This window comes from Chaetodon trifascialis, chromosome 15 (genome assembly GCF_039877785.1).
Source record: "Chaetodon trifascialis isolate fChaTrf1 chromosome 15, fChaTrf1.hap1, whole genome shotgun sequence".
Classification (NCBI taxonomy): Eukaryota; Metazoa; Chordata; class Actinopteri; order Chaetodontiformes; family Chaetodontidae; genus Chaetodon; species Chaetodon trifascialis.
This window is the reverse complement of record NC_092070.1, coordinates 9,399,762-9,418,292: the sequence shown is the minus strand read 5'-3', so window position 1 is coordinate 9,418,292 and position 18,531 is coordinate 9,399,762. Positions and strand designations below refer to the sequence as shown.

At 41.8% G+C, this 18,531-nt stretch overlaps 1 protein-coding gene across 2 annotated transcripts; it reads left to right on the top strand.

Annotated features, from left to right (window-relative positions):
* Window positions 1-787: 787 nt before the first annotated feature.
* smurf1 (SMAD specific E3 ubiquitin protein ligase 1) lies at window positions 788-18,105 on the top strand. 2 transcript variants are annotated; one of them, XM_070981066.1, is made up of 18 exons: window positions 788-1,061; window positions 9,483-9,521; window positions 10,439-10,547; window positions 10,882-11,015; window positions 11,134-11,199; window positions 11,336-11,411; window positions 11,909-12,120; window positions 12,230-12,314; window positions 12,783-12,929; window positions 13,309-13,537; window positions 13,946-14,049; window positions 14,637-14,751; window positions 14,855-15,033; window positions 15,146-15,283; window positions 15,466-15,586; window positions 15,726-15,927; window positions 16,250-16,334; window positions 16,422-18,105. In XM_070981066.1, exons 1-18 carry the CDS (start codon window positions 1,007-1,009, stop codon window positions 16,519-16,521), a joined length of 2,196 nt encoding a protein of 731 aa, XP_070837167.1. In that variant the 5' UTR covers window positions 788-1,006; the 3' UTR covers window positions 16,522-18,105. The 2 variants fall into 2 exon arrangements, with proteins under 2 accessions (XP_070837167.1, XP_070837168.1); XM_070981067.1 differs by having other exon boundaries at window positions 791-1,061; window positions 16,259-16,334.
* The last annotated feature ends 426 nt before the right edge of the window (window positions 18,106-18,531 follow it).

Sequence of the window (18,531 nt, the reverse complement as noted above, 5' to 3'; positions counted from 1 at the left end):
ATACAGATTTTATTGTGTGAAGTCTTCCATCTTGTTGCATTCAAATGTTGGAAGCCGCAGACAAAAGTTTTCACTTATCTTGAAAAATATCTCAGCATTGACTCAATGGAGTGGCATTCCATCAACTTTCTCATCATCTCTCATCATCAATCTCATCATCTCTTTCACAAAGTCCCTCTGGTGTTATTGTTGCTCTCTTTTGATCTTTGTGATCACAAACCTGTTGGACAAAACTCATAACTTTATAAACTGATATTAAAGTCTGTATGTTGGAGGTTTCCACACACACTTGAAAACATTAAAGAATTCTTGAATCAGTTCTAATTTTTTCAATTTTTGCTTCAACTACTATTGAAATAATGGATTATTATTTTTATGGATCTACCAATTTAAACAGTTGAAAGTGATGAAGTTATTTGAAATGGACTGGATTCACCTTCTGAACATTTGAGAAAGGTATGAGTGAATATGTACATGTAAAAGAAACTAAATTTCATTTCGCTGTGATCACTGATTTCCCATCTTATCTGTTAATATTCTATTGTATTTTTTAATTGAAATATGTTTATAGTAAGATTGTCTGTGTTTGCGGTTCATAAAAACAACAAACATTATTAACTACTGTAAATAAATGAGGGGAAACTGTCTGATACTGTAGGATACATGACTTAAACACCAAAGGCTAAGTCTGAAGGTCTGATTCCATGGAAGAAGTTGATCCTCGCGAGCACGCCCACGCTCCCCAGACGCGAGCACGTAAGGTTATACCCGTTAAGGACATGACGTCAGTACGTGCTTGTGAGCCTGCCCGAAAATGTTCTCTCGTGTTGTTGGATTTCGAAGGAGCGCAGGACTTTGCGATGAAATAATACATTTTTATCCGTGAGGAAAACAAAAACAAACCGCATGTTTTTGAATTGAAGTTATTCGCGTTCCCATTAAGTGGTGAAACTGTGCTTTTGGGGGACTCCAACGGGAAGTTTGTGTGATCGTTTTTCCCGGAGTGATGTCGAATCCTGGGACTCGGAGGAACGGGTCCAGCATCAAAATCCGACTGACAGGTAAAAAAACGCGACCGAAAGAAAGCGCTTACGGTGCATGTTTTAACTGAAGCTGAAATGTTTTACCTACAAACCACTGTTTTAAAGTGTTGATTTTAGCTAACCTAACTAGGCATCACGAAGTGTCTGTCGCGTTCTCGGCTCTGCTGTTTGCCCAAACATCCGGTTTTTGTGTGGCAAACACAGCAGCACAAGTGCTAGCTTGTTAGCTGATGCTAACCAAATTACCGAGAGGACAGTCAAGAAGCTGTCCCCTGTCCTGTGGCTTTCACAGCTGAGACAGCCGGCTTGTCAGCTGTTTTCGGGTCACTGGAAACACAGACTCTTGAAAGCCACGTTCAGAAACTTTATCAGTTGCTACCACTTGCCAGCTAGCGTTAGCTAATAGTAACATTCATAGTTAATGTTGACCGCTAACGCTCGCTAGCTACACCCATTTTTTGGGCTGACCACCAGCCGAACCCATTGCTTGACCTGAATGCGACGAGCTGTGTGCAAGGGATGAAAGCAAATGTCGAACTAACGTTGCAGCCTGTCTGAAAATCAATCTGTCGGTAAATTTGACATGGTAGCCTAGATTACCCATGAATATCGACTGGCATTTCGCTGTTGTGTCAGCTGTAGCAAGACAAATGTCTCAGTCGTTCAACTTATCCTGACTCAGAGACGCTTGACACGTTTGCTCTTTTGGGGCAGCCTACACTCAACTCAAATATTTTGTCCGTTTTGAGGTCAGACTCTCCTCGGGAAGGTACATAGGAGCTTCTCTCTCTTCCACACACACGGACACAGCTGGGACAATGGTTATTACTGTAGCTAATGTTACCCCACTGGGCACCCAGGGGCCTCTATTCAAATGGAAATGACCTCAATGTGCCGCTGGGCAGACGCCTTGTCCTTCTTCTGCTTCAAAATTGAGCAAACACATACCAAAATCGGCTAGCTGGTGGGCTGAGTGTTTCTTCATGTGCTTTGTATGGACTGCTGCAGGAGGACACGTCCAGTACATGATTGTGATGATGGATATGTTATTGAGTAAAAGTGCCAAAGTTCCTAAATGCTATTTAAAAATGTCTGCCGCGTGCTGGCCGTGAGTTTGTCTTCTCTGTCCCACTTTTTTGAAACTTGACTTCAAGAGCGGAGCAAGAATCAAAGACTGAACATTACATACAGTAAGGGACATAAGTAAAGAAAAAGAGAGGTCAAGAGGCAAAATAGATTAAAAAGTTTTAACAGCTAGAAATAACACTTACAGAAATATAATCAGCAAGGATTTTGGGTATTGATTATTCTCACATTTTTGCAACAAGGAAAAAAATGCACTGGTTATATCTTACAAATATGAACATTGTCTGGATGTCTTAGTCTACTACGAGTGTACGTGGAAAACATTTGGGTTTCAGACAGGCAGAATAGCACATTTGAAGACGTCACTACAAGCTCTCGGAATGTGTGATGGGCAGTTTTCACAGTCTGCTGACATTTTATAAACCAATCATTTTTTCAAGAAATTAATTGATGGGTTAATCAGTAATGGAAATAATCCTCAGTCGCAGCCCTATTAAGAGGACATAAAAATACAACAAGAGTTTGGTGCTAATATAGTGAATAATGTAAGTAATTTGGTAAAAGAACACCAAGAAAATCTTAGTAGTGAAATGCAGAACGATATCAGACAGTTGTGTTTCAGATAGGTCGAGATGAAGGAGAGAAGAGAAAGTGTGTGTGTGTGTGGATGATTTACCCTGTGAAGGGTCTGTGTTTGTATGTGTGTAAACCAGTCATTCATTATTTCAGCTTGGGTACAAACAAAGGTTATTGCCCCTGACTGTGCCCCGCCCCCACAGGTATGAGTGGAATTCTAATTGGGTGAAGAATGTGCGATGAGCCAATGGGAGAGCAACGCTGCCCCGCTGGCCAGCACTCTGTTTAGTCTGTCAGAGAGAGGGGTTGTTTGGCCTACATCAGAAAGGCCTGTGTGTCTGTGGCAGGGACACAGACAAAGACCAGGCTGGTTCAGATTTCAGAGACTGCGTTGGGTTTATATGGACATGTTTTAGCTAGCCAAGTGCTGATTGTTGTGTCTTTCCGTCTCCTTCAACTGTTTTTTTTTTTTTGTTTGTTTGTTTTTGTGAGAATAAGCTTAAGTAAGCTGAAGAAGTATAAGAAAATTGTCACAGTGTCTTTAATTTGTGTGATCTATTGAGATCTGACTGGGAAGTATTAGACTTTATAGATATCCGCTTGCTGAAAAGCTTTCTCTCATCCGCTTTAGGACATTGTATTGAATCTAAATACCTCTTGAAATTGTGTTTGAATATTGAACACTGTTGAATGCTTGAACAAAATATTATCATTTATTATCTGATGAAGTGTTGCTTGATTTAAGTAATAATTTGTGTTTAGTTTGTACTAGTTTTTCCATTAACAATGTCCTGGGCAGCATCAACAAAGTAATCTTTTGATATTAACAAAACATTGTGCTTGCACGTCAAAAATATTGAAACCACTGTTCTCCCACTGCTGACCAGTTTTGAATACAGGACATGGTCAGGACAACACAGAGGCAGGATGTAAATGGGTCAGAAAGTATAAAACAGGTTGTTTTTGTTTGGTAATGAATGGGCTTTATTGTGGAAAAAGTGCAGTCTAATGAAAGAAAGCAGCAATGATTCAGCAGGATAATGTTAATTTGCTCACAAAGCAACACGTGCTGCTCAGGTTTTGATGCCAGATAGTCGGATTGAACTCTGACTTGTTCAAGAGCCAACACAGGGCAGCATCAGGGCAGCAGGTGAACTGGGATACTCAGAGCAGAGGGACGGGGAGAGCTGTGAAAAAAGAGAAATATGCTGAATAACTAAAGGAAAGAAGAGCAGACAAAAAGCCAAAGGTTATAAAAAGCAGATTAAGTGTAAGAGACAGAAAGAGGGAGAGAGGGAGAGGAAAGTGGGGAATCCTGCTTACTTGGGAAGCAGCATAAGCACTTCTAATCCGCTCACTTACTGAGCTGGCAGCATGTACAGAAACACACACACACATACACTCACAAAAGCACACAAAATACATGTACAGATTTAGAACGGAGAGACCAAGAATGTGACACCATTGCTCAAACAAATGGCAATGAGGCAGATGCAGCACGAACTGGTTTCGTTTTTTGATGTTGCTTATTTATCAGCTGGTTTGTGAGCTTGTGACCATTAAAGCTGGCTTTTGTATTTGTGTGGCAACGAGACACATTCGTCATCTTGTGTGTGTGTGTGTGTTTGGATGCCGGTGCAGGGCACGTTATTAAGTAGGTGAGATATTTGCTCACGTGCCCGCTGGCTGCTGCTTTGTTTTTTTGGAGCTGAGAGGAGGTTAGACAGGAAATGACATCGTTGTAATCTCACATGGGTCTCTTTACTTTTAAATCTGTGAGTGCACTCTGACACAGTACAGTCTGGTCAGTCCCAGAAGGATCTTAGTATCATGATTATTGATGCAGATGAACAGACAGTTCACTGCACTTTGGCATCTTCTCCAAAGAACTTGGTCATTATCTGTGATTTAAGAAGTTGTAATGAGCTTCTGAGCCTCTACAGTTTTATGGTTCCCTTCTTCCTATACCTGACGAATGTCTAGCGCTCTCTGTGGTAGCGCTGCACCGAGCAGTTGCAAGCTTGAAGCTTCATTCATTTGAATCTTAAATCAACTTTTAAATGCTGCTACTTTTTTTGTTTGTCTGATCATTCTGTTTAAACCTTGTATTTCTGCACAGTTGCAGATAAAGATTAGGCTACACTAATATAATTAGTATTATACTATTTGTAGAGAGTATTTGTGGAGAGGATTCCAGTGGTGGTAGGGTTGTTTCTGACTTGTGTGGTCCAATTTCCAACGCTCCTCCTTTTTAGTTTGAGTCCGAAAGTCAAAATTTATTGAAAAAAGATTGAGTCATATGGATAATTCACAGTGTGTTTTTATTTAAAGAAATATTCAACTTCAATCCATAACTTTTGGTGTTCTGCATTTTCACTGCGGTCAAAACACCATTTACACTTGTGCTTACTGTGCTCAAAGGGAGGTACGCACCTGTATTAAGAGGGTGGTCGAGCAGCAATATAACAGCACTATAAATTACATCTGTATAATCACAATAACAAGATTGTATTTCAGCTCAAACACTATTATATTAAATTGCTTAAGGGGCACCGGCTATTGAAATTGGTTCTGTGTCGAATGAGAGTGCTGCAGCCACCAGCTGCGAAAAGTCCACTTTAAGTTCGTCTTTTTGCCTCTGACAGTCTCAGATTGTTATTCTAAGTGTCTGACAACATGAAGGAAAGGATATCTATAGAGGCAGACCTTTCCGTTCAAGAGCAAGATCCTTTTTGTTTAACCAAAAAAAACCACCAAATCGCTCTCGCCAAAGCCACCAGACTCCATTTACAGAAACGTTAATTTTATCATCATGAAACACACTTCAGTCAAACTCGACAGAAACAAAATAAAACTCAGCAAAACTTTCTTGGTCCATCTCTCCGCTGTTCCAACAGTCACCAACTATGTTTTGGTCAAAATAAACTCTTAATTCACAGAACCACCAGATCAAGGAGTGAGTGAGAGGGTGGGCATTGGAAAAGCAGCGGCGGAAAACGACGAGTAGAACTGGAGTATTTTCACATTTAAGAGAATTATTTTCACCAGACATTATGACCAGGGAAAATTTTCCTGGTAAATGGATAACAGTAATTACCAGATAATGGAAACACTACCGTGCATTATGAACATATTGTCCTGTGTTAACCTACTAGTATTTCTGTTGCTGACTAGTGGGGTAGCAACATTTATTTTATTTTATTTTATTTTATTTTATTTTATTTTATTTTATTTTATTTTATTTTATAAGAATGACACCATAAAATATGATGACAGACATTCGATGCTTCATTCGAAAACCTCAAAATGACATTTGGTACAGCCCTACTCTGTGGTTATGGGGCAAGACTAGAGCAAAACTGCAAACCTTTAATGTTTGTGGGAGATGGTTGATTGTGCTCAAAACATGTTGTGACTTCAAGTTCTTAGAGGAGCTGCTGGCGTGGCACAGAAGAGGCTCAGTTTTTCATCATCTCCCCTGAACTGTTTCTGCTTGTTCCCTCAAGATTGGATGAATAGGACTCTTCCCCCGCTGGCTCTCTGCAGCTCTCAGGTTTTTTAAAAAAAGGAAGGACATAAATGCCAAAAAGAGAGCGGCAGTGGGGGGAATTGAGAACCAGCTGAGCTGTAACTGTGTGTGTCTTTACCAGCCGTGACCTTGGCAGAATGAGGAATTTCCTGAGACGCTGAGAAAGGGCCTGTCACACAGTCAGTGCCACAGAAGAGCTGGTAAAGAGGCGGAAAAAAGAGGGGTGAAGTAAGGGGTGTCCCTCATCTCCAGCAAGAGATTGGAGGCTGAGAGGGGGTGGATAGCAAAGCATTGACAGTGACGGAGGAAGTCTTCCTCTACTGCCTGTCTGAAAGAGGAGGCAGGGGCAAATTAGAAACTTGATTCTCTCCCCCTCTAGCTGTGCTTTCTTCATTGTGTCTGTGTTGAAAAGATGAGGTCTTGGTGTGGAATGTGTGAGTCAGGAGGAGGAGGAATGGAAGGGGATGATGAGGAAGAGGGAAGGATATCCTGCAGCCATTCTCAGTGGGTTAATCACAGGAAATAAACCAGGCTACACCAGAAACATCTACACCGCCACACAGTCACCACATCCTCAACCACTGACTGACTAACTTCCTCGCTGGTTGTCTGGGCCAAACTAAATCATGCCAGATTTTAATTGGACCTGTAAGCTATGATAACATCTCAGGTGATGTCGCAAATCAGTTAAGATGGATCATGAGCTGCTTTTGTCTCTCTGGAATGTTACCAGTGTGTTGTAACCCCATCTTCGCTCAATTAGCATAGATTGTAGAAAGGGTTGCAACAATTATTTTCATTATTGGTTAATCCATCTATTATTTTCTTTATTAATCTGGTTCACATTTTGTCTTTCGTCTCATTGTAATAGCTGATCATTTTCCAGAGTCTGAGTTGACATATGCAAATAACTTGCTTTATTTGATCAATAGTCTGAAACCTGAAGATATTTAATGCAGAATTACTTGAGACAGGGAAAAGCAACAAACCCTCACTTAGGAGAAAATGCAGGAAATGTTTGGCTGGAAAAATGGCCTGATTATTAGCTGATGATCAAAACTGTCAAGTAGTTGTTTGTAATTGTAATGCATGAAACCCAGTTTAAAGCTCTGGTAGAAAGGCACAGGAGGAAAGAGGACCGTCAATAATTCAAACCAATGTAGGGGATGATACTCCTCCCCCTGCCAGCCCGTCTCCCCTGTCGAACTGGATAAAGGTGATTGGCATGATATACTTTCCACCTCATTGGTGAGATGGGCTTCATTTTATTTTGTGTCTCTTTGAAATGGGGTCAAAGGGTTGTCTAAAACACTCCTGTCACGTTCTCTCGTTCCTGGCCACCAAACATGGCCATTTATGTTAATTACTCATCAGGGAATGTTAGTGAAATGAAAGTTACCTGCTGTAGCTTTAAGGGAAGAATCCAAACAGTAATTTAACACCTGTACACTTGTTGGTGAAGCTCCTGAGTACCTTACACCCCCCTGGTCAACCATGGTGAATGAATAATCAGCCCCACATAGATAATAAGACATTATAATGAGGTGTCTTCATTGCTGCTCTGGACATATGTTCTGCTGTATTAAAGTAAAATAAACTAAATTGAACTAAATTAAAATTAATGATTTTCACGACAGTTTTGCTGTCAAGACGCACAGCAGACACTGACATTCAGCACTCATTCTGTGACACTCTATGGAATAAAGTAGCGATGGACCAATTAATTGAGCTGATATCTGGCATTTTGAGATAATCTGCTGGGTGCTACTGTGTGCACTGCTTATTTATTTTTTATTTATTTATGGAAATTGACACATTTTTCTTCACTCTCGCAAGTAAGGAGATGCTGCTACCTGCTGATAAATGCTGTCCTTAAGATCACTGAAACTTCATTTTTCATACAAAGGTTTTATCCATTTTTATGAAGTTTAGTTTTTTGATGACCTATGGACATTTATTTAGTTGATAGATGTTTTTTATTTAAAGATAGTGTAATACAGACAGAGTGCAAGCTGACACAATGCAGATAGTAACGTAAAATGTATTTTATCAGATGCCAAAAAAAAAGATATTTGCAATATGTATCAGCCATCGGCCACCCTGCTCTCTAAATACCCTCACTGGCCATTGAAAAACCCACAACTAGTACATCCATGAATAAGGTTTTATCCTTATTCATATATTTTATCCTTGTTTGCAAACTATTTCCTTATTCATGGCCACAGGAAATAGTTTGCAAACAGGGCAGAAGTCTGGCTTCTTCTCTATTGGCAGCAGCAGCTAGTGGCCGTCGCCTACACAGACACAAGATGTTTGCATACTTTGATATTTTATTATTATGGTGACTTCCACCCTCCTTTATCTTCTACAGCAAAAAACGACACTGAAAACGTCTTATGCATGAGCACAAGTAATCATGTTCAGAAAAAGTGCTTTAAACTTCTCTTTCTCAGTGTGACCTGATGGTGGTTTGATACTGACCAAGAAATCACTGCCTTCTTGGCGAATGTCTATGTACCTTTTTTGACAACATACGATTCCCAACAATGGGCTTAAATGCTGACATTGCTGAGACGTGTTGTGTAAATATTATTTTTTCATGTCAGTTACAGCACGTTGCTGTCACTTTGAGTGCATTACATCAGCCTTGAACACAAACACGCAGCTTGTTTTTGTTCAATGCCCACACTGCCCTATTATCAAGATTCATACTTGTGACTGGACATGATTGTGTTTCTAAAAATTGGTGTATTGTGGTTCAGTTGTGTTTTTTTAGTGTTACAGCAGCGCTCGCAAAGCCGGCCTAGAGTGACACATGCCTGCTTTCGCACCGTACAGGCAAACAAATAGCCAGAAATTGCACACACACAACAAACGCAATACTCAGAAACAGGAATTCACAAAGTCTTGGTCAGTCTGAGCTTTGCTCTCTGAATCCATAAAGATGATGTGGCAGAGAAGGCATTCTGCCACTCTGGCTGTGGGCGGCGTGTGTGCATGCGTGTGTGCCTCTGTGTGCAGTGATCCTGACACTAGGCTATACTTTACTGCTCCCTCTTGTCTGCATGTCACATAAGTTTTCCTGCGCATTACCATCCTCTGGCATTCATATATTATCCTGACCAGTGTTCTTCCTCCTCACAGTTTTCATGTGCACCAGCATACATTTGTACCAGCCTACACACTGTAACATCATTTACATATTTGTGTGTGTGGCATTTTGTTCATAATGATCTTATCTTTTACAGTATTATGTGCCAAGAACCTCGCAAAGAAAGACTTCTTTCGTAAGTACCTTTTTAACGTGCTCATTTTCTTGTGCATGAATCTTATATTATGATAATGATTGGTATACATGATGAGATAATGTGTTTCAATAAGGGTCTGTGCGTGTCATGAAAAGCAATGCTGTGTAGAAATCGGCTTTGGTGTTCAACTGCAGCAGTCGACCCACAATCAATCTGTCACCTTAAGACTTATCAGGATTAAAGTGTTCATTTCCACCAGCTTCATCATGCTACGATGAATTTGTACACTCCAGATACAGTTAGGTCAATCTCAGAACCCACCGGCTATCGTCTGATTACAGTTTAGCTTCTGGGAGCAACGGCCAATGTTTCAGGGCTGCAGTGTTGCCAAGATTTCCATCCTGTGTGCTGGCCAATAAGCACCTTAACTTTCAAACTCAAAACAACTCCATGTTTTGGCAAATCTCTGTTGACAGTTATGTGCTTATGAATGCAGCGAATTTTTGTAAAGGCTAATAGAAATATAACTCGTATCTGATTCTTTTGCACTCCACACAGACTGTTTACTTGCAGGCAACCAAAGCCCACTCAAACATGATTGGTCGGCACTATTCTGGCTAAAAACAAAAACCAGAACACTTCCAATACCAAAATCTTGGCCTTTAATATTCTGCAGGCATATGCAGATATCTGTAGAGATTACTGTTAAATAACACTGACAACCATATAGGATATGCTATTATTGGGTTGGTGGTTGTCAGATTGCAGGACAGACTGAGGAAATACACAGAAAAGAAGTAAAAAAAATCAGTTAAATGTCTGCAGGAGTGGAAAGCTTTGCTTTGTTGTGGAGGTGGTGTTATCTGCATTTTAGATATTTGTAATACTTTGATATTATATTCTTTGTGATGTAATGTAGATGATGTCAAAAATTAATTTGAACTGTGTTCACGCAGGCCTGCCAGATCCATTTGCCAAGGTTGTGGTGGACGGATCAGGTCAATGCCACTCTACAGACACAGTCAAGAGCACACTGGACCCCAAATGGAATCAGCACTATGACCTGTGAGTCTCTGAAACACTGAATTCATTTTTAAAGAGAGGATTATTATAATGAATGTTTTACTTTTATTAAAATGTGACAATAAAGATGCATATGTTGTTTGTTTTATCCATTTTTTTCCTTCATCCTCTAACAGTCATTTTACATAAGAACAGGTGTTGCAAAAATGAGGGATTGTTTTCAATAGTTGACACTATATTTGAGTAAATATGATCCTTCCCACAAGTGTCACATATCCATCTAATTGTTGGGTGACAGTAGCTCACGCTGATACCAGACTGTGTTGAAAACTGTGGAGTGGACACATGAGAGTCTTACAGTGTGTCTGTTCCTCAGCTACATTGGAAAGACAGACTCCATCACCATCAGCATATGGAACCACAAAAAGATCCATAAACGACAGGGGGCGGGATTCCTGGGCTGCATACGACTTCTTTCAAATGCCATCAGCAGGCTAAAAGACACGGGATGTAAGTTTGTCCTCTTTTTTTTCCCAGCCCTCTGATTTTAAATCCACATAAATTCGTAAATGCTCATGAGAAAAGCTTTTCATTTACACGTTGCATTTCCTTTCTCCTCCTCTTCCAGACCAGCGTCTAGATCTATGTAAGCTGAACCCCTCGGACAGTGACGCAGTGCGGGGGCAGATTGTAGGTAAGGCTGGACACACAGGTGCATTATCAGTACAGATGACTCTGCATGTCACCTCTCCTTCACTGTGGGCACATTCTGGCCACCCCGCTCTGTCACAGTGTCGTCTCTCTGACCTTTACCACCTGCTTGTTTCCAGTGAGCTTACAGACGCGAGACCGCATTGGCAGCGGAGGCCCTGTGGTGGACTGCAGAGGACTGTCGGAAAACGATGGGTGAGTGTGTCACCGCGTGTTTATGCAGCCAGCGTGGTGTAGTAACAGTTAGAGAAACAATTGCTTGTACGTTGTAAAATGTTTGAACAGGTTTCATAGATTATTCTGTATCTCTTTCTCAGTTGTAAAATGTAGAGATAGATGGAGAAAAGCCACTGTCCTTGTCACAGTTGATGCTTTTTCTTAATGAAGTGAAAGTGATATTTACTTTTCAAACTGTGGAAAACCACATTTGGCCCAAAAATCTCCCATAGGTTTTGAACTGGGTTATGTTAATGCATAGGCTCTTCTATGGCAGGAATCTCATATGAAGAAGGACTGAGACTCATTTTTGGTGTTTGTTGTGTTGCAAGATCAGTTTAGTCATAATTACAGTTCGTTTGATCCTCTCCCAATCTTTGCTACTCAAAATAAAAACTATCATATGATTCCAGTAAAACAGAGAAAATAGTGTGTGGTGTGATCAGGGGTGTGTGTGTGTGTGTGCATGTGTGCAGGCCTGTGTTTGAGGGATGTTTCAGCGAAGAGCCGCTGCCTTACTCCGACCCCACTGGTGCGGCGGGGGGCGGGAACTGTCGGCTTGACTCACCTAGTCAAGAGAGCCGTCTTCAGACGCAGCGAATAAGAGGGCAGGACTCAAGAGGCCACGGCCACACCCCTCAGAACAGACCTCATGGACACCAACCGCCTGACCTGCCTGAGGGATACGGTCAGTTTATACTTACATTTCACATAACTCTTCATTGTTACTCTTAAGTCTGTTGCGTTGTCTTCCTAAAGTCATGTTACATCCTCCTTTGTTTGCTTTTTAAAAACAGAGCAGCGAACAACAGTGCAAGGCCAGGTGTACTTCCTTCACACACAGACAGGCGTCAGCACCTGGCACGACCCTCGGATACCACGGTACAATCACACCTCCGCTTCACCTAACCCTAACCTTGAATAAACCTCCCTGAGAAACGAGGTCATCGCAGCAGCAGGAAAAGAGGACACAGAGAAGATAAAACAAAAAGAAAGAACCATAGAAATTACCACACATGGGTTATGTCGTGCATTATATGGCACCTTTGTAATTTAAAGAACTACTCAAGTTTTATGACTCATTTGAAAGATGTAGTTAGAAAAGTATAAAAATAATGTCTTGTTTGCCAGCGCACTAATTAATCAAACGGATTAAGAGAAAATCTCAGGTTATTTCCCTCAGCCCCTGGTTTCTGGGTTTAGGTCAATCGAGGGCTTAAGAACGAACAGTATGTGGGGTCAGAATTGTTGGAGACAAGATGTCTGGTTGAAGGCTCTAGTCTCACCAAGTTGAATTGGTGCAGTGGATTTGTGCTGCTGGCTCAGTCTGGTACCCTGTTGCTGGTGCAGGGACCTGGCCAGTGTGAGCTGCGAGGAGCTTGGGCCGCTGCCAGTGGGCTGGGAGGTCCGGAGCACCGTGTCGGGCCGGATCTACTTTGTGGACCACAACAATCGAACCACACAGTTCACAGACCCGCGCCTACACACCATCATCAGGTAGAGGCTCGTGCACTTGAAATGCTCTCATTTATGGCGAAGCCAGTCTACACCTGGGTGGCAGACATCCCTGACACATACAAAATAAGTGGTTTAAAGACTAATCTGTTGTTAATCTAATCTCTTCCAGCCATAATGCTGGACTAAGATTGGTTCTGAACATGACCTACTAACAGTCATCAGCTCTGTTAATGATGCTGAATTGTGTGATTTACAGAAATGTGGGCTTATGGTAGATTTAGCTGCTCTGGGCTGAATGCACAGTGTAATCCAGTCTGCTCCTTTTTCCTTTTTTTTTCTCCTGTCCTTTCCTTCTGTCGACTCTCTTTCCCCTGCCCGCTGTGCTCCCCAACCCTCCTCTGCATCTTCCCACCTCCAGCCAGCAATCCCAAGCGAAGGAATCCTCCCAAGCACCCCAGATGGATGTCGGGGGTGAGGAGGTGGGAGTTGGAGGAGTGGGAGGTGGAGGAGGAGGAGATGGGGATGTGGCGGCGCGCTATGAGAGAGACTTGGTGCACAAGTTGAAGCTGCTCCGTCACGAGCTGTCCCTGCAGCAGCCTCAAGCAGGACACTGTCGCATAGAGGTGTCCCGGGAGGAGATCTTTGAGGTGGGTGCAAATGTCAAACCAGGATGGAACAAACCCTGAAGCTTCCTGAGAGCTGTCAGAAATCCCAACATTGCACACAACCAGACAACAATGAAGTCTCTCTCTCTCTCACATAGATCAGACATTTGTACAAATGTGTTCACAGTTGAGCCATGAAAGCAGCGATGATGGAGTGGGTAGCTCCTATGAAGGTTTACATTCAGAAGGCAGACACGTCCACACTCTTCATGACTCATACACGAGTCAAAACAACCTACTCTTTCAGTGTCCTTCTCTTCAGCACACAAGCAGTCAGACAGAACATCACTGATCTAAAGGGCTGTGTTGTGGGTCACTAACTGTTTCTTTTGTCTGTGACTGTGTGTGTGTGTGTCTGTTGTTTTGTATTAATGTTGTGTGTGGGTGTAGGAGTCATATCGGCAGATAATGAAGATGAGGCCCAAAGACCTGAAGAAGCGTCTGATGGTGAAGTTCAGGGGAGAGGAGGGCCTGGACTATGGTGGGGTGGCTAGGTAATTAGATACTCACATCTCTGAGCGGCTGCATTTGTTGTAGGCAGTTCAAAAGCAAAGTTCAAAGCATTGCGCTTTGCATGAGTCCATCTTTTCACTCACTGTTAAATTAAGTTCAGGTATACATCCATAAATCTGCTTTTCTGGTTAAACAAATGAAAATTATGACACAGTACCCTGGCAGACACTTTTTTTAGGAAGTAATACAAAAGGAAAAAGTTGAATATCTTCAAACCGTCAGTGCTGTTTAAGAAGTAGGTCCCTATGGTTTCTGTGATAGAGAAAACACAGAGTTTGATTTTTCTACAAGCTACGTCCATGTCTGGTCCAGCATCCTAAACAAGGTTACCCAAACTTGAGCGTAGCCTCCGTCAGGCCAGCTTATACTGTGTGTTCACAGTCCATATGGAGGCAGTCCTGCAAATGATGCGTTTGATTAAAACGTGCAATGTTGTGTTACATTAAATTCACTGAGATGATTGATGTTTTCGTATTGTGAAAATGTATTCATCAACTGCATGATTAGACACTCTTCTGATGACAAAATGTGAGTTTTGAATGTTTGTTAACGATGTGGTTATCTGTAGGGAGTGGCTGTACCTGCTGTGTCATGAAATGTTGAACCCCTATTACGGCCTGTTCCAGTACTCCACAGACAATATCTACACACTACAGATTAACCCTGACTCCTCCATTAACCCCGTGAGTACACACACACATGCACACAGGTGCATATGAAGCACTTCATGGTTAAACTGAATAAGGGGACTCTCTGACTCGCTGTCTGTCTGTCTCTGTCTTTCAGGACCACCTGTCATATTTCCACTTTGTGGGGCGCGTGATGGGCCTGGCAGTCTTTCATGGTCACTACATCAATGGGAGCTTCACGCTGCCCTTCTACAAACAGCTGCTAGGCAAACCGATCCAGCTCAACGACCTGGAGACCACAGACCCGGAGTTGCACAAGAGCCTTGTCTGGATATTGTGAGCACATTAACCCGCAGAGAGCATGAGCTGTTTCTTAGTTCTTGTCCTGCAATTTTCCCCTCTTGAGATTTTTCTTTTCAGTGTTAACTTTTTCCAATGCTCTGTGCAGAGAGAACGACATCACCTCAGTCCTTGACCACACGTTCTGCGTGGAGCACAATGCCTTTGGGAAATTCTTACAACATGAACTCAAACCTAATGGCCGCAATATCCCTGTCACTGAAGAAAACAAAAAAGAATATGTGAGGTAAGAACAGTGAGACAGCTGTGATGCATCTTTTTTTGTGGATGTTATCCAAACTTTGGCCTTGACACAGAGTGTAAACAATGTACCGTCATGTCTGCAGAAGGAGCTGTTGTGCTCAATAGTTGTGCCAGTTTATCACAGTATATTTATATAGCTACATCATTTGTGTTTTTGTTTTTCAGACTTTATGTGAACTGGAGGTTTATGCGCGGAATTGAAGCCCAGTTTCTGGCTCTGCAGAAGGGATTCAGTGAGCTCATCCCCCAGCACCTCCTCAAACCCTTCGACCATAAAGAACTAGAGGTACATGTGACGTCTGAGAACATCTAAACTGTCAATAAAATACAAATGAGATAATAATAAAACTAGAAAGTCTTCCGCTCATCACTTGCCATATTATTTTTGTGCCTTTGCTCGGCCTTAAACTTCCTCTCTCTTCTAGTTGATCATTGGTGGACTGGGGAAGATAGATCTTGCAGACTGGAAGACCAACACCCGCCTGAAGCACTGCACAAGTGAAAGCAACGTGGTGCGGTGGTTCTGGCAGGCAGTGGAAGCCTTCAGTGAGGAGAGGAGAGGACGCCTCCTGCAGTTTGTCACAGGCTCCACCAGGGTTCCCTTACAGGGATTCAAAGCGCTGCAGGGTGGGTCATGGACTGGCTCAGAGACCACGCACACTTCCTGTTCACACACTATATTCGCCATTTTTGTTTGGCGTTTTTGCTTAAAACAATCTTTACACCAGCTCTTGGTGCCCCATCGTGAATGAATTACTGTAGTGAAAATGCAAATCCACACATTTTTAGAAGTGTAATCAATTAAATGACATTTGCATGACAGTGAAAACATCGGCTAATTCATTTGCTAAACTTTGAGATTTGATGAGAGCTTTCACTATTTGAAGATTGATGCTTGTGCTCTGTGCACCAGAGTAGAGCAGTGATAACTAGAATGTATGTGTGTAAGGTTCTACAGGTTCTGCAGGACCAAGGCTCTTCACAATCCATTTGATAGACGCCAACACAGACAACCTGCCCAAGGCTCACACATGGTAAGGGACACATAAAAGAAGGTGATGCAGGTTTCTGTTTCTGTCCCTGTGTCAGGTTTGATGCTAATTGTCCCTTTCTTTCTGTAGTTTTAACCGAATAGACATCCCTCCCTACGAGTCTTACGAGAAACTTTACGAGAAACTGCTGACGGCTGTGGAGGAGACCTGCGGCTTCGCTGTGGAGTGATGAATCCACAACCAAACCAACACACACACACAGTCACACTTGCGCTTGCACTTGCACACAATCTATTTGACATTTTACATATATATGCACGCACACACACACACACACACAGACATCAACAGAATATCGAGTATACACAGAGTATACAGAGCGGCCAAGCATCACAAGGACACATAAAAGAAGAAGATGCAGGCCTCTTGCCACCTCTTCACCACCGAACTGTTGGGGGGTTAAAGGAGGAAGCACAGCAGGAGGAGGGGAAAAAAACAGAAAAAACAAACAAAAAATAAAGTATTTTAAAATTTTTTCAGATGTTTTGAAGAAGCATTTTTATCCTTCAGTTTTAACAAGCTATGATGTCATTCTTCAGAATGTCTACCGCCACAGCGAATTTGACTCCCCAACGCACTCGAGTCCGCGGACAGAATCTGCCAATCACGTGCGAGCCTGCGAACAGAGACTTTTGAAAATCAGACGTGTGAAGAACAAGGCGGAGACTGATCGTCTCTCTGTCTGACAAGCTGATGGACTGACTAGTATTCATGCTTCATGTTTAACCACTGTCGTGTATCAGAATGTGTGCATGTACGCGTGTTTGTGTGAGTGCATGTGAGATGGTGGGAGAGTGAGTGTGTGAGTGTGTGTCCGGCATGGCACCCGGTTACGCTGTAAAAATGATCAAAATGAGCCTGCTCCTCTGTTTTTGTCTCTTCCGTTTGTATCTGCGACCACTCTGATCCACTCTGATATTTTATTATTTATTACTAAGTGATTACTGACCAAGCTGCTATATGCTCTACAAAGAGCCCACACTAATCTCTTCACCACCCCCTCTACCAGAGTTGAAGGGTCAATTCACTTGCAATTCAAGTAATCCACAAAGTGGGTTTTATTGAATTTTGTTACATTTTTTAACATTCACATTATTGCGGAGAAATACTCTTGTCCGTGTATGGAAACTGTTAGTGTTTTGGTGTTTTAAATACCATGTTGCATTTATTTGATGTGAAAGGGATTGATCTTCCCAGCCCTAATTTTAAAATCTAACTCTACTGACGTTATGGAGAGGTCCGAGGGCGTGCACCTGAATATTTAATAAAATGAGCCACGAGGATGGAAAGAAGGAGTCAGATTCAGGAATTCTTGGGTTGTATGTGACATGTATAATAAAATCTCATAAGCCTTTCATACATGTTTCATCATCCATTTCACCATCTTTTTTTCTTTGTGGCCCTTGTGTTTCTCTGCCCATCTCTTTTTCTTCATAGCCTGAATGTTAGAAGAAGTAGTCATCATCCTCAAGACCACCATGAATGAACAAAGTCTCTTTGCAGTCATTGATCCTCCATAGAAGTGAATGAAATCAAAAAACCGAAGTGTTGAGCAAGTCATGTGGAAAAAGTTGGGATCTGTTGTAGATTGAATGTTGGAGACTGTTAAGCAGTATCATTTCAATCTGCATTTTCTAGGTTCTGAGTTCACTGTGTAATGGATGCAAGAGTATTGTAACTTACTATGTACTAAACATTTATGAAAAAATACAATGTAAATAAGATTATATTAAAAGAAATTAAATTGAAAATACATTGCTCGTGTTGTCTTCATTATTCTCTGTGTATATGTGACGATCCAAATGATCCAAATCAATCAACAAATATCCACTATATGCATGTCTATCTATCTATCTATCTATCTATCTATCTATCTATCTATCTATCTATCTATCTATCTATCTATCTATCTATCTATCTATCTATCTATCTTTACATACACGTATTTTACATTAATCCTAAATGAAAGAATGGAATTCTGTATTGAAATAGTGTTTGCTTTGATGACAGTTGGAGACGAATCCTGATATCAGCTGCTGGAGGAGGATCCATCAATCAGGCCTTCGTGGTTTAACTGCAAAGAAACCACTGCTGAGGGAGACCAACGAGAAGAAAAGAATTACTTTGGCCAAAAAACAGGGAATGCTCCTTTTCATAAGGGCCTTGTTTTACTCAGCTT